Here is a 20,277-nt window from a genome sequence, read left to right on the forward strand (position 1 = left end):
CACTTGCCGTCACAGATGAAAATTTTGCTTCGCTGCAGTCGCCACTCTCGCACCACCCATTCAGAAACAACAAACTTGCGGCCCACTGCGCAGTGATTTGTTTCTTCGGTGTAAAGGAAGGCAGCCCTCTTGAATGCTGCTGTGAACAAGCGCCGAATGTTTAGTGGGCCTGGAGCCCTCATGACGACTGAGGAAGCATGGAAGTAGCACGTAGCCGGCAGTGAAGTTGAACGCGGCAAACTAAGAGCTAAGAGCGCTAAGAGCTACAGGGAAAGAGAAACAAGTGAGCGGTGTCTGCTCTTCCGTGAACTATTGATACTCCCCGCAAGCGTTGCCGTTCTGAGGGTGCCGCTACCAATGGAAGAGCAGCACTTCCATCAACTATCGACACCCCCCCCCCCCATGAGTGTTGTGTGCACTGTAAAACTGTCAAAAAATGTAGAAAACCCTTCCAAAAAGCAAACAAATGCACAGGATAGCGAAAAGCTAAGGGTAGGGCCATAGAGCAAACATAAAATTGTAACTACATTGTAGCCCCCCTGATATATTGTTGATCTCGCTTTCTTTTGGCTGTGCCATGTTTTGGTTTCGATTGTAAATCGACCCCCCCCACTTCAGATTTTGAAATTAAAAAAAAGTAAGTTGACTTACAATCGTGTAAATACGGTATTTTTTGGTGCCCATTGGGTTGACTGACACAGCTTACATGCAGCCCTTATTCATAGGGACCAACACACGTTACATGTGCCCTGAAGCTAGACATACTGGCTACAAAAGGGTTCAAGGTATCCTGCTTTCATTCATGCGCAACTACATATTATACTGCAGTACACATTTCTTGCACTCCAGAAACCGGAAGTTTGGTGCCTGATAAGTAGCAAAAGTGTCAATGACAACACATTGCCTGCTTCTTGCACGCTGTCTGCTATTGCAGGCTATTGTCCATGCTTTTGTTGCTTGCCAACTGCCAAACTCCTGGTGATATAGCAGAGAAATAACCTAACCATAAGATATGCAACTAGTTATATGTTTACAAGAAGGATACTCACGATGTGGTATCTAACAAACCATCATGCACCATATACTAAAACTTTGGACAATGTAACACAGCGGCACTACGAAGTACTGTATGTGGCAATGCTGTGACAAAGTCGGGATAATCAAGCCAGACTGAAATATGTTGACTACTGAAAGCGAAAAGGTGGGACTGAGATATCTGTACCGAGGAAGAGCAGCAGGAAGATGACGGTGAGCTGGTAGATGGCATGACCCAGGATGTTCTTCATCATGGTGCGCGAGATGAGCGGCTTGGTGCGACCGTAGGGCTTGCGCAGCAACAAACTAGTTGTGGGCATCTCCGTGGCTAGCGCCAGGGATGCCAGGGTGTCCATTATTAGGTTCACCCACAACATCTGCACCGCCTTCAGGGGGCTGTCCTGTATGTAGAAATTAAGGCAGGAAATTGTCAGGACAAACGGTAAGTACTTGCATCATGTGCAGCTCGAGTGAACAACACAACACACACTGCACGTTATCTGTGCTGTGTTTAAAGCAGACGACTCAAACTTGCAGTTGTCGATCTTCCTGTTTCGAATAAGGTATACTTGCAATCTTGGCGCCTTTAGTATTACCTTTTGATAGTAACTGCTTGATCTGTGTATTTTAGTTATTCACAAATGGCACGCCTGCAGATATATTTTTCTTAGCTTATCTACTTCAGTGAGCCTATTCTGATACATTTTATTCGTGTTCAGTTTGTCATGAAAGTGCAAAAGCCATCAATCTCATCACCAAGATGAGACTGATGCATTTAAAACATGCATATTTGCAAAGGTTTACATGACACCTGTCACTTCAGTAAGGCATCACACTAGACATTTACCCCCATATTCATAAATGTATCTTAATCTCAAGCCCATGCTTGACTTGATTTAAATGACACCTGTATTGCATGCACCGAAGGGAACGCAATGAGTGCCTTGAGCACGTTCATGCTAGGCATCATAAATGATGAAGTCAAGCATGGGCTTCAAGTTAACTAATATGCATTTCTGAATAGGAGGGTATGTCGTGTAAATTGCAGAGCGTCCCATATAGCTACTGGTGGAGGACATTGCCCCCAGCTTGCTCACCCTAATGGCGCAGGCACCCGTAAAGGCAACAATGACAGCCACTGTGTTCACAGTGAGCTGGAACTGAAGGAACTTGGCAATGCTGTCGTAGACATTCCGCCCCCACATGACGGCCTTCACAATGCTGGTGAAATTGTCATCAGTCAGGATGATGTCGGAGGCCTCCTTTGCCACATCTGTGCCAGCAATGCCCTGGTGGAAGAAATTGAAAGCAAGCATGGCTGTCATTAGCCTTTGTGGAACTAAACATATTGCAATGCCTTTTCTCTTGTTTCAATTCAAAATTCCTCCCAACAAGCTGCAACAGCAAACACAAGAGAGCCATGTGCTGTAACTTCAAATAAAAAAGGTCATGAAACTTTGAAGCTCAGTCAACTTCGTGATCCAATTTCCACTTAAGTGCCAATGCCACGCATCACGTTAATGTCGCCTGTTGCCTTAATCACAATGATGATTTGAACTTTCAAAATTGTATGGCCAACCAGCTTCAATAATCTGTAAATGCAGGCGATCACACAGCAGCCTCCCAGGCAATCTGATATGCATGTTTCCATGACATCTTACATGTGTGTAAGTCAGGTTAAAGGTGACGCACTGAACTGTGGGGAGTAAAGGCAATGTGCTTTATTTTCTACAACAGAAAATGCCCATTGCCAGCCTGCCTTCCAGTGTGCTTTTTTTTTTAAGTTATTTCCTTGTCATATAAGCAGCATAAGGAGCAAAAAATCTGGCAAGTGATTTTATTGGAAGTAAGCAATTACTATAACCCACCTAAAATCTCTACGTCATGTCACTACCTTAGGCAGTACATTAAATTGATGAATTAAATTAATACATTAAATGCTGAATGCAGTGCATTCAGCATTATTTATGCTACGCATGTGCAGGGAGCCTGGGAACCTTGAAATGACACTCAGATGCTAGCAATACATTGTAACATTAAAGTTTTTATGTGCGGACTCCTTTTACCATTGCAACTGTAATACAGGCTGATCAGACCAACTCACCATGGCGAACCCCACATCGGCTTTCTTGAGGGCAGGCCCATCATTGGTGCCATCGCCCGTGACAGCGACAACCTCTCGGTTCTCATGCACTTTGCTTTCGATAATGCCCTTGACCAGGTTGTACTTGTCCTGCGGGGATGATCGAGCCAGCACCCGCAGGCGGGGCCACACCTTGTCCAGCAGTGGTTGCTGGATCTGCAAGGGTCAGAGGTCACATTACTCCACCACTCATTTTCGGAAGAATATAATTTTAGAGCAGCTACTTGTCACAGTACCCACGTCCCTTTAACAGCCACTCTTGGGTTTTGCCACCAATGTCTGCTTGCACGAATTGATAAATTGTTGCTGGCCACCTTGCTTCTATGTAGACCCCGCTTGCCTGCCTGCAGTTCAATTTACTTCCCGATCAACATTTTCCGGTCCGCACCTACTCCCATCGACAGCCTGCTACTGTCAAATCTCGTTACTACGAACCCCACATTCACGAATTTCTCAAATTTACAAATACTTTAAAAATCCCTGCCAGATTGCTTATATTTTCAAAGTAAAAATATTTCAGAACTACGAATTTCAATACAGCGCATATTTCAGAATAACGTACAAAGTGTATTTTCCCCGTTATAACCGAAGAACCGGTTAAAACTGAGGAACAGTATTACAAATTCGGCTAAAAGTAATAGCGCCGCAACTCTCGCGTGAAACAGAAACCGCGAGTGCAGTAGCTGTCATCATCACCATGTCGAGTGCCAACTGTTTCACCACAAACAACTTCACCAAGAACTTCACAACAAAGGTTTGACGATGTTCGCACGAGATCCAACGATGAATGCAGCTAGCAACGGTGCCAAGAAGAAGCGAAAGCAGTTCTTGCTACAGGATAAATTGGAGGTATTGCAGGAAATTGATACAGGGAAAAAGCAAATCGACGTGTGCAGACAGCGTGGCATTGCCCCATCAACCGCCACAACGATTTTGAAAGACCAAGACAACATTGTTAAGCTTCACCGGGAATCACAACTCGCTCCTAAAAGGAAACGGCTGTGACTGGGAAACTTGCAAAATGTGGACCAAGCTCATTCTCATGTCGTTTAAAGATGCCAGACCGCAACACGTTCCCGTGTCTGGTCCAATGCTCCAAGAAAAAGCCTTCGAATTCGCCAATGCACTTGAAGTAACTGGGTTTGACGCCAGTGCGGGTTGGCTTTTTCGTTTCCACCAAAGGAACGGAATAACTTGGCAGGTAGTCTCGGGCGAGGAAAAGGCTGCTGAGAGGGAAGGCGCAGCCTCCTGGCGCTATGATCGTTTTCTAGAGGTGGCCGAGTCATACTCTAAGACAATATTTTCAACGCAGATGAGACCGCATGTTTTTATCAGTTCCTGCAAGAACGGACAATGTACTTCAAATGGCAGCAGTGGAAAGAAGGGAAGAAGTTGCACCTTCGCGTGACAGTCCTGCTCTACTGCAATGCAACAGGCACGAGAAAAATTAAACCACTCGTCGTCAGTAAGTATGCGAAGCCCCGCTGCATGAAAAACATCATGTAGTTACCGTACAACTGCCGTGCCAACCAATGAGCCTGGATGACCAGAGAACTCTTTTCCGAGTGGCTCATCAGACTCGACAAACAAATGAGGAGGAATGACCGGAGAATTCTAATGGCTGTCAACAAGTGCTCTGCTCGCATTGTGAATGAATGTGATGCACGTGCGCTTGGAGTTTCTGTCGCCAAACAACATGTCCTTGCTGCTACCCCTAGACCAGGGCATTATAAAGAGTGTGAAAGCAGAATTTTGCAAGCGCCTCGTGCAACGGTTTATAATCAACCTCCGCCTAAAGCAGCCAACAGCAATCAGTATTTGTCAGGCAGCAGAAATGCTCACAGGAGTTTGGTGGAACTTGAAGGCGTCCACCATTAGCAACTACTGGCAAAAACCACGGCTTTTCGGAGCGCCTGCGCAGCTTGAAGATGGCCTGGAGGTGACCAGGAATCACCCAGGAGACCTGTGGACCAAGGTTGCGGAACTGCTGCCCGCCGTCTCTTCCTTCGACGACTATGTGGAGAACGACAGCGCAGCAACAACGGCGGCGGACCTGACAACTGAAGAGATTGTTAACTGCATTCGTGGCGTCTCCAATGACGATGACGACCCGAAGGAAGCCAACTGTGGGTCACCGAACATAGAAGATGAGATCGTGCCGAACATTGATGTTTTAGTGCACATGAACAAAGTCCGCACTTTCATCGCTCGGTGCAATGATGTACCTGATGAGGTGTTGTGCAAAGTGGAAGATGTAGAAGCATTCCTAATCAGTTGTGCGTGCTGCACGTGCCAGAAGAAAATCACTAATTTCTTCAAATAAAGCAGACTTGAAGTGTGTGAAACATTTTTATTTGAGAGTATGCTTGTCTGCACACTCGTTTACTGCCAAGGTACGTCGTTTTCATTCCTAGGTTTGTCCACTGACTTCTAACCGCAAGTTTTTCATTACAACAATATTTCAAAATAATGAATGATTTTCAGCGGTCCCACATGATTTGTTACATCGAGATTTGACTGAACCAATGGTTGGAAATTCATATTTTGCTGCTTTTCGAGTGCTCTCGGATAGCTAGCTCCATTGATTAGGCTATTCAGGAACTATTTATTAAGTTTTGCTTTTCTGTATTTGTGGAAGTGCCTTCAGAGAAGAGGCGTTCAGCGCAAAGAGTGCTTGTACGAGTAGTTTCCAAGCTGGCGTCGACGTCTGGTGCCCCTTATCCACAGAAACATCGTATTTCTAATGTTTCTGATGCATCTGTGCAAGAGTGTTTGAATTTTGGAAGCAGCACTGATATGGAAGACAACTTCGGTTCGTCAGATTTCAGCACAGGGTTTTTCTTTCTTCTCTGAAATGTATTAAAGCTGTTAGGCGATGATATAAAGATATCCTGCCTGTTGTTAAGGTCACAGTTCCTACCTGCAGAGTGATAACATCCTTTAGGCAGAATCATTTGCTGGCAGCCATGCAGAGAGTAGAGTTTTGCGCTATAAGACAGCCGGGAGTCAATCTCGGCTCTGCGCTAGGGCTAGTCACTAGGGTTGTCATTATCTTATCTATTTCAAGAAATTCTTTACATAAAAAGCTGATATTTGCCAGAGTATTGCATAGGTCCTTTTCATTGAAAATACATATTATGAATTTTTTTTTTTTACATTGTCATTCACATGTAAGGCACACGTAATGGCACACTGTCCACCAACAGAGGTGGCTTCTGGCAGGCACCATACTTATAAGTGCGAAGTAAGGTTTTCATTGTGCAAAGCAACAGTGACGTTCTCAAATAATGTTTTACTTTTCTCACCAAATAAAATATTTTTTTTTCAAATTCTTTTTAATTATCATGTTGTTTGCGACTGGTATTGTCGGAAAGAGATTTTCTTTCTCAACAATTTGGTACTAAAGTCGACTTCCGTTAATTCGACCCTGACGGAACCAATGAAATTGATCGCATTATGTGGTGGGTCAAGCTAAACAAGGTGCAGAAAGAACATCGAGCCTACCACTGAGTCCTTTAGCAGAATTTGCCCTATTGTAACGCGCTCCCAAACCAAATGCACTTCCACTTCCTATGTGTTCAAAGGAGTAAACTACCTTAAAAATGGCATTAAAATTTTTAATATGTAGAAATAAAGGGTACGTTCGATTCGCCTGCACCACTTGAACCAGTTCGTGAGGTGCTGCACCCTGCCATTCGTTTCAGCGGTGCAGCAATGGCGCCCGCAGAACCGTGACGTTAGTTTCAAAAGGTGCACGAAAGGTGCAGGGCTGGTTCATGATGCAGGCATACAGGTGCGAAGCAGTGGTGCAGCAGACGACGCAGCACACGGACACGAACGCCGTTAAAACCCCGTTTACGCATGTCTGATGTGCCTATGCAACTGTGGTGTGTATTGCCGCCCCAGAAACCTATCATACCTGCAGTTCAGGACCTCTCAAACTTACGCACTCCGAGCAGATTAGTCTTATATAGCATAACGCCTACACTGCGTCTGCACCTCTGCATTCGTTTCGAGTGATTCGCTGGGCCTGCACCTCTGGAATCGAGCTGCACAGTTTCTGAACTTCTCGTGAACCGCCGTGAACTGGTTCACAGTGGTACAGGCGAATCGAACAGACCCAAAATGTACACCCAATTCCTAGCAAAAAAAAATGGACAATATGTGTTGCACAATGGCAGCAGGTTTCTTCAGCTTTGCCACAGAGATCTTAGTCAGCTTCGCTGCAATACATCATGTTATGCGGTAAAGCATACAAACACTAGAAAGGCAGTTTTGGTTTTGTGTCCGATTGCATAGCCCATGCAATTTTCAGCCCAATATCTTTGAGAAAAAAAAAGTGCATATAAGAATCGGGTAAATACCGTAATCAGACATTATGAGCTAAAGAGACGTAAGTTAGCAAAAGTGAAATTTCATGGCAGTTGGCCTTTAATATGGGCAAGAAGCACAATGCTGGGGCCTTCCCACGAAAGTTTGCTAACAAGTCATGTGGCATTACTACATTCAGTTGATACCACAGACACCAATTCCCCTGCACCACCTTCAAAAGCGTCAAAAAAATATGTGTTTAAAAAATTTTTTTAGAGTGCTACCAACCTCGCCGCTAGAATCTCGAATTCGCCGGTTGAACTCCTTGCCTTCAAGAACAAGGAAGTCGTCGCCCGGCTTGATGATGCCACATTTGAGCGCAATAGATCGCGCCGTGTTGACATTGTCTCCAGTCACCATGCGAACGGTGATGCCCGCTCGCTGGCACTTACGAATGGCCTCGGGGACCTGAAATGGAACAAACCACAGTAAGCTCGCAGATGTTTTGGCGCCGCATGAACAAATGCTAGTGGCAGCAATATTTTCAAAACAAGCAAAGGTAAGCACTAGATTCCTGCATTTGTTCATGAATGTCTTAGTGGACACAACTCACTTCAGGGCGTACAGGGTCTTCAATGCCAACCACGCAGACGCAAGTGAGGTCCTTGACAATGTTGTCTTCATCTTCCCAGTCTGGCTCTTGCGGGACTGCTACCTCATTGGCCTTGGTGTTTGACCCCTGCATTAAACAATGATGACCTACCTGAGCAAACTATTGAAAAACTCCAAGGCAGTGAGCTACCGTTGAAAACACTGCCGACCCCACATAAACCCATCAGAGTGAATTCAGAGAGACAACTGCAGCCTCAATAGCCATATTAGACCTAATAGACCAACCATAGACCGAATAGATTAACCAATAGACCTAATTTTTTGGCTTGAGAACAGTGGGAAGGGTCGGAAGCAGACTGTAAGGGCAAGACAAGTTTGGACAATGTTCGTGTAAGCAATGCTTTGCACGAGAAACAATGGAAATGAGCTGAAAATGACTTCTTATTCTAAAGGGCTACGTATTCCAAAATCTACGTACAAGCTTGTTTTCGCATTTTGGTCCTATAGAAGTGCAGTCACAGTCAAAAAGAATGATGCTGCCTCAACGCAGCATTGCGCTCAGCGGAACACTATAACCACGCTGCCATTGTGCCGAGAAAAACATGAAAGCAAATTAAAAACAATTTTGAACACAGAAGGCCAATCGTGGCCGTCTATAACAATGTTTACACAGACAGACCAAAGAACAGACAAAACAGTGAATAAGATGAAGTTTTGTCCATTATAGAGCAGGCCTTTAACATGATAGCCAAGGCATTATGCATATAACTTATCATCGAAGAGGGGAAGATGCAAAGTGAAAATCTGTGCAATCACAACACAATGACAACACAATATCGCAGGTGCCTCTTTTAGTGTTCTTGGTGGTGCGTCCTGAATCACTCAAGATTTCACGTGATGCTCAACGTTTCATTAGATTGCTTCAATCTTTGCCTATTAGTGAGCTCGAATACTGTCCTGTAGCATGTAACATTAACATTGTTCTTGAGGACAAAACTGAAGAAGTGCAACCCAGATTGTAAATACACTGCGCAACAGGTATGGAGGTCATTCTTATTACAGTTGAACCCCGCATTAGAGCACTGCACGAGCTTGGGCATTCCCAAAAACACAAGCTTGGGGGGTGGGTCGTGCGAAGTAGGCTTCCCGGCGGACTCAAGCCAGGCCTAGGCCTGAAGTTTAGCAATGTGCAGAAATATTGGGCTATTAAACAAGGCATGGGCTGCAATATATTCCCTTAGCCAGATCTCTGGCTTGAATGAGACAGTTTCCGTGGCAGGGGATATACCCCTACCACGAACGATAAGCACCTAACCCGTAGGCATTGAGAAGCTTAGAGCCACCATTGCTACCAAACTTCTCTGAATTCTGAAGTCTCCATTCCTGAAGCTGAAGCTTTCAAATTTTCACTTTTTCATCACCTATATTAAAACTCTCTTTTTTTTTTTATTTGTATAAATGTTCACCACTCCTATCTGTAACGCCTCAACGGCCCTGATAGTAACCAAATAAATAAATAAATTGAACGCTGAAATTAGCTCAATAGCTTTTCGTTCACCTCCTGCCGTTCATACCCATCTACTCCAATGGCCACTTTTTAGCGGTACTACCACGCCTGGAAGGCCTACACCGTTATAAGAAGGGGAAAAGAAAAATGCAGCACAAACTATGGGGATTGGCACACGTGCACAATATGGGGTGGCACTCACGCAGCATATGGCAAATAATGGCTCCGCACAATTTCCTTGCTTTGAACATGAAATTGCTAACCGAGTGCACGTGTAACTGTGAAACTATATAATCACTAGGAGGCCTCCCTACGTGTGTCATGCATCTGTGTATGCGACGCTGTGTTCAGGCAGAACTGAATGATTACACTTTTATGACCTTCAGTGAACATCAATCACGAACTGTGTGTCCTGAACACCAAGTGTTGCATGAGGGGTCAGAAGATACTTCCACTTATGTGACAATACCCCTCTACAGGCACACACACTTCACATGCACTCCCACACACACATTTGCGAGTGCGTCCGCACGTTCCCGCAAGCATGTCAATATGCCTGCAAGCGTTTCCATGCTTACACTTTCCGTAGCAGAAACAAAGTAAATAAATCTGGCTTTCATCCTCTCTTTCTCTTGCTATGGCAATCTGCTACTGAAATGAGGATAAGTGCTACATATCATTTTGCCTACTACAAAATCTTCTCCTAAACACTCTTGAAGATTCCGACAGTTGCTGGTAAAAAAATAAGTACAGTATGCCATAACTGAATAAGCACTCCTCTGTCTGGTCTCCACCCTCAGGCCCTTTTATAATATAAATTGCTGAAGGTTAATGTACTTGTTAGTGAAGCATGCACCCACAAAACATTGATTATTGCTATACGAAACACCTTGCTCTCAACGGCACGTTCGGGCCTCCGTCAGGCCTGTTTTGCGGACGGGCTGGGGCCAGGTCAGGTAGGTGAAATTTCTTTTCAGGCTCAGGCCGGACCCAGATCTCGCTTTCAGCCACTAGGCCGGACTCGGGCAGGTAAACATCTACAAGTGCCAGGCCTGGGCGAGGCCCAGGCTGAGAATCATGGCCCTTGCAGTGCTCTACCCCAAAATAATTAAATTGGTGAGGAAAGCAAAAAATTTTGCTTTCCTCGCCGATGTTAAAATATTTTAAAGATTTCATGTACCTCAGCAGCGGACTCATCGGCATCTATGAGCAACAACGTTCCCCACGAAAATTTGCCCAAAGGGGTCATATTCTCGGTCTATGGCTTTCGTAGATACGATCAGATGTGTTGGCGTCTATGAGTGACAGTAGGCACTAGCGGAACGCTGACGCCCGTAGATGCCAACGCATACAGTACGAGCAACTGCATTCTGCGCACGGGACAGCATTCCTCCAGTGCATGCTGTTGCCTGTCGATGCCATCGCGTCTGGTGCCAAGCGAAATCTTCTGAAAGTGATCGTATCTCTAAAAGCGAATGACCGAGGATGCTAAACGATGCCGCAAATCTACATTCGGCGACACTGAACACCGCACAGAGTGCCCACGGGGTGGCATCAGAACCAGCTTTCTTGAAGCAGGGGGACGCGTATTTTTGCACGGTCACTTTCGGAGTACACGCAGGCAGAGTGGCCGCCCACACTGCGGCCGCCATCCGAAGCATTATAAGTGCATGTCAGAGGGACATGAATCAGCTTTAGAGGGATGCAGTTGTGCCATTTGAAATAGGCAATCAATGAACAAGATGGCGACCATGACGTGCTTGTGGTGCATGCAATTGCTTCCAGTGCTTTACTGTTTTTGTAAACAAAAATGGCGGCGGCCTCGTAAGCGTACTGTGATGGTGTTTTATGCAATTCAAGTGGGCAGAAAGTGCAACTAAGCAGTTTTTTTATTCTGTTAGTGCAGTTAAATTCAACAACAACATTAAACAGCTGAATGCAGCCCACCATCAGGATGTAGTCCTTATAGGCAATGGATATGGTTCGCAGCCCATTGGATGCCATGGGCTCGATGACCGTCCGCACCAGACGATCCTGGTCTTCTTGCCTAAAGTTCTCCACTTGACCACCAGATCCCAAGATGTAGCTGCACCTAAATGCACACAAGCCACATGGTTGACCGTCAGTTGTGCAAAGCTTGTGCATTGCGCAATTTATTTTGCATTCGATTTCAACTACACATATTATAACATTACAAAATTCAACGCAGAAACTTGTCCGTACCTCTGAGCTTCTGCCACACATCTAAGCTACTAGTAACACAATAGCAGTGCTGTAAAAGACGACAGCATCGCCTCCAGGCACGCCTTAGAGGTAGCAGACGATGCACAAGTGACAGCATGAGCAAGTACCAGGTAAACAGGTCATGCATATTGTAATTATTGCTTTGGTATACAAATTCTTTTATTTGTTTATTGTTTGTTCCAATTGAGTTTGAAATTATGTATAGCTGCTGTCCCCACTTGGATGGTAGTTTTACAGAGTTCTTGTAATTGGTGCGCAGTGTACACAGAGTCAGGAGTGTTTTCCTTTATTCTTTGTTGATCGTACATTAGGATACATTTCTGTTAGGCCTATTTAGAATTACTGAAAGCACTGCATTTAGTTTTGCTTTTAGCTGATGATATGACACCATTGTTGTAAAGTTTTGTCAGTAAAAATAATGTGACTTGCTGCACTGTGGTTAGCTTCATATTGTTGGGGGTTAGGGTGCTTCAAGCTGCTCCCCAACTTTTTCCCCCAAAGTCTTCCATTTTTCACGGAAACAATAAAGAAAGAAAGAAAGAAAGAAAGGGAAAAGAGTTGCGTGCCCTGATGAGCGAAAAACACAATTTCAGATGAGTTTGTGGAACTACATGGAGATGACAGCACCTCTCAACAACCATTGGTGTCGAATATGCATGAGTCAAAGTTAAAGCTCCTGCAAGCTGCTGGCCATCTGGCAACGCTTAAAACTTGCTGCTGCTGTTGGCTTGGTGGCCACCCGGCAAGGTAGCGCTAGTACCTTGCCTTCGCACACTACCATCACTGCCAACTTCCCCACTCTGTGCACACAGGCTGCTATGCTTTGAGTGTCATGCAGTACACTCAAACCGGTATGAAACGTGAACAGCGGAGCCCACAGCTTGCAGTAACATGCCACCCAATCAGAAACCTAACTTTGGCCATGGTAAACTGCTGCACATGTGTAGTCAAATTAAGGGGCACATAGCTTCATGACCTGCTCAATTGTTCTCAGCAATCACTTGGCTTATCTGCATTTTGTGAACAAACAGGCAGAGCGCTGCAAGCCTCCAATTTTGTACAGTGCTTGTCACTGGCTGCCAGTGAAATCGGACACTGGATGCAACTGAACACTTCTAAACAGCAACAAAATGATTTCTTTACACTGGCATCCGGTAATGCGTGTTGTATGAAGTCAGAGGCTTGCACCTCTTTGTCAGCATGCTCACGTAATGCTGTTAAGTTGAGCGACTGCCAAGAACCTGATAGCAGTACTTAAAGCTTCAAACCAAGTCAGAAGAATGAATTGTTTACGTTAGAAGAGTAAAAAAAAACACACGTGCATGGTCCCTTTTTTTTTTTTTTTCATCCGTTTTGCAGTCCTTTGGCACGGTGCAGCAGGCATGTTGTGTCTGCTGTGGCTTACCCAACTAAACAAAATTCACAATTTAACACAGTTTTACTGCAAGAACGACTTTGCCATATCGAGGTTATATTGGTCCTTTACTTGTGCAACAGTAAGTAACCACAGGTCAATGAGCAGAATTTTAAAGTGAATAGCTTTCGTTGGCTCTTTCACCGATTTTCATGGTTGGTTGACGGTTAGACTAATCAAGGAAAACGTTCATTTATTCGTTCACTTGTTCGGGCTATTAGCTTGCATAGACAATCATTGTTGATGGATTCTGCAGGACTGTTCTTTTCTTAGGCAGCAATTTCAAACTCTACGTGAACATGTCTGCATGCCAAATTCCTAGTGCTCAGAACGCGGCATGGGAAGGACCTCACTTCTTCATGACGATTTCAGAAGCACCCTTGGTGTAGACGCGGAATCCTCGGCCACCATCGAGAGGGATGACAGTGCTCATGGACTTTCGGACCGAGTTGAAGGTGTAAACTTTGTGCAGCATTTCCTCGGGGATGTCATCCCGCACGCTCTGGTATTCCTTGCCAAGGTCAAGCACAAAGCCCAACAGGGCGCACTCTGTCTTGTTGCCCACCTGCTTTGGAAGTTCACCCGGATTCTCGGGAAGCTGCATGAGTGGACGTCACACCACAAGTAATCCCACATTGAGATGACACAAGTAAACAGCTCATACACTTTTCCTACATATGTAATTGCATCACCTAACCAAAAGCAATGCCAAGTGGTTCAAACTAGGATTTTTTGGGTGCTTCAAAATACCAAAAGCCTTGCATTTCCAGCGGTAAACATAAATGGGCATGTCTGTACGTAAGTGTCTGTGCATGTTTCTGTGCCCGCTGCAGAACCTTTAGAGATTAAAGTAAGTAAAGTTTAGAGAACACTAGGTTTGTTGCAACTCTCTTGTATCCCTTTCATGTAACTCTTTCAAGTAACTCTTGCAACAATTCATATGCACCTCCAAGACAACTCTATAAACTCACAATTCAGACCACAGGCTTAATACTTAGCCTACATGAGCAGATTCACAGTTATAAGATCATTTAAGGCAATAGTAAGGTTGTACATTGATGACCATGCTAAAAAAATGTGAAATTAATTTTTGTTCACTGCACCAGGCCCCACCACCGAGTGAGTGACTAAGGGAAGAAAGCCGACCCTTGAGCTCAGGCTATGTTTTGTAAATGGATCTTACTACGCACTTAAAGGTGCTCAGTGCAGTGAAAGCAATGAAGTAAGGTTGGTAAGTTTTGGTACTTCAGTAGGTTGAACCTCTCGCTGTTGGTTAGAGGAGTCATCCAGAGACAATGCATAGGTGCTCACAGCCACCCAGTAATAACTAAAGCGAGTTTTCAGTTTATCTAACTAACCTCTTGGTTAAAGCTGTCCAAAAGTGGAGTTGGATAGTGCTCGCTATAGCCATAACATATATTTAGAAATTTTCAGATCTCTAAAAGTTTATCTTATGCTGTGTTCATGCAACTATGGCTATTAAGAATCTAATGAGGCTGCAAGGAAGGGCCTCAGATACTTACAATAACCCTAGATGTGTAGGCACTGTTCACTGATATGCCATACAGTATCTTGTCAGCAACAAAAGGTGGAAGAGTTTCATATTTTGGTGATGTCTTATACTGAACACCTGCAAAAACAATGAATGCATTTAAATCAAAGTAAAGCTCATAGCGTAAAAATAAATTCTAAAAATGCATCGAAGATTTCATGGTGACATAATTTCAATCACTACTAGCACACTCCATGGTGAAGGGTAACAGAAAAGAAAAAAAAAATGAAAAAAAGAAACAGCTCGTACACAAAAAGTACATTTAGAGTAATGGAATCTCACCACAGATGTAGCTCTGCACTACAGTCATGCGGTTGGTTGTCAAGGTGCCAGTTTTGTCCGAGCAAATTGCTGTTGCATTACCCATCGTTTCACAGGCATCTAGGTGACGTACTAAATTGTTATCTTTCATCATTTTCTGAAAAACACAAGTGACAAAATTACAATTCAGTACAAATGCCAGCAGCATGTCCAAGTTCACAGTCCACTCCAAAACCTTGCGCATGTTTGTATTTGGTGTTTTACGGCAGAGCAGCGTCCTAGGCCATACTGTGCCAAAACAAGTTCTTTTGCTCTTCAAATAGTTTCAGCTGAACATGCAACAATGTGTTGAAAACTAGGCACTACAAAAAGATGCATTTATTTTTTCTTGCTGTCATTAGAAACCTCACTATGCCTGTAATCATTTGGTAGTAAAATAGACCTATGTCCGTGGCCAGTGTAGTGCATATTTTCATGCTGTGTGTTCTGTTTTCTCTTAGCAATTTAAATATGTTGGACAATCCTAAATTTTACCTCTTACCAGCACCTATTCAACGAAAAAGCAAGAACCAGCTACACTTATTCTGTCCTATGACATTGCCCCAGGCTACACATGAATGAATTATGAAGAGAATGCTTTCACCCCAAAGCATGGCATCTTCTCAAAGCAGGGCTTGCTTAGTGCCTAGAAAGAACACAAAGCTAAAAATCTCTCACATTACCTAAACAGAGCACAATTTTCTTAAGGCACACTGTTCAAATGTTGTCAACTCATTCAATCATACTCCTCAGGGTTGCATACATTTATTTGAACTGTTCAAATTGAAAGGAACTATAGCGCAAGATTAAGCCACATTTTAATGCATGAGTAATGAAATACAAATATAAAATCCTCATGTATCCTACCCTTGGAACCGAGGCAAAAACAGACAACGAATAACGCTAGTAAAAAGGCAGGGAAAGATTTTCGTTCACCTGTGTTCACACGTTTGTAAAAGTGTAGTTTTCAGCAGTTTTCTATAGCTCACTGCTTTACAAGGAAATCAACAGTCCAAGAGAATTACTTTCCACCCAAGTCATATTTTGATAAATGAGTGGTGGTTCGTCAAATATATATTTAAAATTTAAATTGAGGTTTAACATGCCGAAACTACACGGTGGGCTATAAGAGACACATTAACGGAGGGCCACAGGTTCATTTTGGCCAACTAAGCTTCTTTAGCAAGCACCCAAAGCACAGTACATGAGCATCTTTGCATTCTGCTCCCACCGAAATACAGCAGTTAAATTGAACCTATGGCCTTGTGCTCTAGCCATGGAGCCACTGTCTATGATCTGTTTGTATCTTTCTCGGCACATTTTTTTCTGAATGTAAGTGGCCTTATAATGCCCTGAAAAATATGACACCAGCAAAACACGTTTAACCCTGTGCAAACTACGAGAAATTATGAATCGCTCGAGCTTGATTTATTGTGACTCGACCGTATGCAGCAATGGCGGGTGAAAAATGAACCCCTGCTGCCACTCACCTTTACAGAGTAGGCGAGGGAGAGAGTGACAGCCAATGGAAGACCTTCAGGGACGGCCACCACCAGAACAGTGACACCAATGATGAAGCAGTTGACGATGTGCTGCGTGTCACTGCTTCTCCAGGGGCGACCCTCCGCCACAAACACCTCAATCAGGTGCCGCACCACCAGAATAAGGACCGTCAACACTGCTATCGTTGACCCTGCAGGGCACAAGAAGTTGCGGAATAGTGAGAAACCACAGTGGAAACAGATCACACTTCGAAGAGCTCACCTGGCAATAGCATAAGCAATTAAAAATTTGAAAAACACAGACATATTTTTTTTTAAGCTGCAGCAGCCTTACCGCAATCTTCTCCCATGTAAAAGGATGACAGTAAGCAAGTGTGAGGGTGGGTAAACACTTGAAAGTAGACGTATGTGAATTTAGAATAATAGATTCCGAATTTAATATTGAATATCAGAAAGCGTTTCACGAAATATAATGCTTACAAATTTCGGGCAAGAAAATTCAGTGCTGTACATGCTCGGGACACTTATAGCACTGCATAACAAGAATGTTATGCAGTGCTATAAGTAACTTAGGTACATAGAAATCAATATACATAGTATGGTCTACTCTTATTAAAGGGAACACCAAATTAGTATTCCAGCACTGGTTAGAGCTCAGTTCTGATATATGGAGGTCTGGGAAGTATTTTATTTATCAATAGAATTTCTGTTGAATAGAACTGAGTGCTTTTCTTCCTCTGAAACTAATGAATTAGTGAAGTACTGTTGCACTGAAATCCAATGAGCTTCACAGATAGCGGACTTGTTTTGCAGCAGTCTTTCGTTTATTGCACACAAAGCTTTGCTTTCCGGTTTTTCTCAAAAACACAGAAGGGCTACCTCAACATTACAGCAGGTGGGTTATCATAAGGCCCCCTGCGCGACAGATGAAAGTCACTCGATCATCCCTCCGCACGTAGTCAGCACCAACAGTAAAGAGCAGGTGTCGTCCGCACCATTTCATTGTTAAGTTCAGAGTGATTTGCACACGTCAAAGGTTATGAATTTGGAGGGTAACAGCAAGTTCACATGACGCTCCCCCAGGGAGTACAAGAAGGCTACCAATGTATCCTTGTTGCTCCTGCTTCAGCTGCACGCCAACCTTGCAAATGCTAGCTAAGCCAAACCACACAGACACATGGTGCTGTTTTAGCAATAGAAAAACAATTGGCAGTTTAAAGGCAATGCATTTACAGCAATAGCAAGGTTTGGCGATGTGCTTGAGCCCCTTTCACAGGGCTCTCGAGTGCAACACGTGGAGGCTACATGGCGCAACGTGGAGGCGAGACGTAACAATATGTAGAGGTGACATGATATGACAGGGCATGTGAGGCAACTACTGCTGCGTAGCAGCAACAGTATCCTGGCAGATACCAGGTGTGTTGCAATACTGGTGCAATGAGAAACGCTGGCAGCAGCTTTACTGGTGTCGCAACTCGATGGCACGTGAGACGAGACCAATGGAAGATGGTCAGCGTTCGTCAGCACCCAGTGAAAGGATCAGATCGACTTAGCATGATGCTTACTGTCCCTTCTGTTCAGACCAGTGTGTGTACCATGGTGTGGTATGCAGCTGCTCAGCAGGAATGCCAATATACGTACGTACAATGCTCATGCCAGTAGTGGAAGTCAGAAAGCTACTTTGGCTCTGGCAAAGCGAAGTGAGTGGAGCGTAACGGTGCATCCACCTGGCTTTGTCACTTTTGCAGCCAAACGCACTGCGTGCCTCTGGAAACCTTCTAGCTCTTTATGTGCGGGCCTTGCATGTGCGTTGATACCGTGACAGCATAATGGCGGCAACGGCCCGAACATGCTTTTAATGCCAATAAATTGCTATCACTAAAACATTAACGATAATTAAATAAGGCAGGTAGGTTGCTGCGAAAGCAGCCGTGAAGGTAAAGCAGCAGCATTTTACACTGACTGAATTTTAACATAACTCATGCTCCCATCCCATTCCATTACACTCCGCATTACCCTGTAGAGCTCATTAATCTATCTACAATACCATATCCCAAATGTGCATTGGCTAGATTGATTTTTACATAGCAAAATTATGCCTAGGCTGCAAGAAATAGAAATGCATAAACGGAAGGCCTCGGTCACCTAGGGGTCATCGAAATTCACAGAACTCTCAGATCGTGACTTTTTCTGCATAGCACACCAACCATAGTAATGCGATGAAGCTCAAGAAGTAAGCCTGCACTGTTTGGCTTAACAGCACAATTCTGTTGCTGGCAGGCCACCTCGGTGTGCCCCCTGTGGCCACTGCATATTGGCGAGAGCAAGAATAATGTCCAGGGAACCTTACCAACATATCCTATCTGGATGGCCAGCTTGGTGAGCTTGGCCTGCAGCACAGACTTCTCTTTGCGGGGGTTGCTGTCTTCAGCTGGAGAGCTGGCGGCGACAATGGAATCCGCGCGGGCAGGTTCCACGTGAGTGTTGGCAGTGATGTTGCCCAAGTGCGAGTTCCCAGACATGGCCACTTCTTCATCCACTGCAGCACCACGCGTCATTCAGAAATATGGGACATTAGTGGTGGGGAACATCTTGACATGCAATTGCAGCCTCTTATGACCAAACGCCACCGGCGCAACGTATGAAGAAAGAGAATGCTAGACAAGTTGGAAAGTAAATGCCTTTCTTGCATATCCCAGCTAGCTGCACAACATTTTCGCAGTAGTAAGAGGAAGCTCAGTGATGGTGCCAGGGATATAACAAAGGTTTGTCAAGCTAACAACTCCCTCCTCTGCTACAAAATGGCAACTCTATTAAGTACATGATGCGCCCCAACTATCCTGAATATGTATTGGCAAATGCCAGATGTAAACACACAAAATGTAAAGTGCCTGTTACACTTAGAATAATGCATAATACGTATTGTGGCACTGATAACAGCTCAAGTGAGATACAGCCATCCAAAGTTAGTTACCCTTTTAATATAAATCTTCTTATAACACTTCGCCAGCCATATTACTCCCGGAAAGCAAAAAGCAGCTGAGATGTGGAAGGTCACCTCACTTGGATGCAAATTATGTGTTCCGAGTGTGGTTTTCACAGCATATACTAATGCAATCACAAACTCGTCAGTAAAGCAGGTGCTATCTAGGTCTAACTACTGACCTTGCTGAACAAACCGCACTATTTCATACAATGCGGCAGTTTCAGCAACGTGTTTAAAGCGACAACAAAATAAACGGCAAATCTGTACTAACATATCTCATTGGCCTTTTTCTTTTGATTTTGTCACATCAGACAGGCAACCTAAACTTAAAAGTGTGTCCTGGTGAAATCAACGTAATCGCGATGACCTTGTTGCTTCAAAATTTCAAAGTATATGTTAGCAAATAGGATGCAACACTCAAGACACCAATAAGAGCATTATGGCACATTTAATTAACTGATCAGCTTAAACATCCCATACCAACGAAAAGGTTATGAGGAATGCCATAGTGGATGTTTCTCAATTAATTTTGCCAACATGATTCTTTGACTCACACCCAATCTTGGCACAAGAGGGTTTTTGCATTCCTCTCCTATCGAAACATGGTCACAGTGTCTGAGAATCAAATCTGGCATCCTATTTAACAACAAAATGCTATAGCCATTAAGCGG

General features: G+C 44.1%; 1 protein-coding gene across 18 annotated transcripts in view; it reads right to left on the reverse strand.

The window, feature by feature from the left end:
- PMCA (plasma membrane calcium-transporting ATPase 3) overlaps positions 1 to 20,277 on the reverse strand; it is a 359,249-nt gene that overhangs the window by 53,279 nt on the left and 285,693 nt on the right. For all 18 annotated transcript variants that reach the window (XM_055066123.2, XM_050170536.3, XM_055066122.2 and 15 more), the window contains 11 exons: positions 18,971 to 19,159; positions 16,609 to 16,811; positions 15,101 to 15,236; positions 14,790 to 14,896; positions 13,620 to 13,864; positions 11,556 to 11,700; positions 8,103 to 8,228; positions 7,778 to 7,957; positions 3,140 to 3,334; positions 2,133 to 2,324; positions 1,223 to 1,436 (listed from right to left, as the gene is read on the reverse strand). In XM_055066123.2, coding sequence (XP_054922098.1) covers positions 1,223 to 1,436; positions 2,133 to 2,324; positions 3,140 to 3,334; positions 7,778 to 7,957; positions 8,103 to 8,228; positions 11,556 to 11,700; positions 13,620 to 13,864; positions 14,790 to 14,896; positions 15,101 to 15,236; positions 16,609 to 16,811; positions 18,971 to 19,159 — 1,932 coding nt within the window. The remainder of the gene's footprint in view (positions 1 to 1,222; positions 1,437 to 2,132; positions 2,325 to 3,139; positions 3,335 to 7,777; positions 7,958 to 8,102; positions 8,229 to 11,555; positions 11,701 to 13,619; positions 13,865 to 14,789; positions 14,897 to 15,100; positions 15,237 to 16,608; positions 16,812 to 18,970; positions 19,160 to 20,277) is intronic.

This window comes from Dermacentor andersoni, chromosome 6, assembly GCF_023375885.2.
Source record: "Dermacentor andersoni chromosome 6, qqDerAnde1_hic_scaffold, whole genome shotgun sequence".
In the NCBI taxonomy this organism is placed as follows: domain Eukaryota; kingdom Metazoa; phylum Arthropoda; class Arachnida; order Ixodida; family Ixodidae; genus Dermacentor; species Dermacentor andersoni.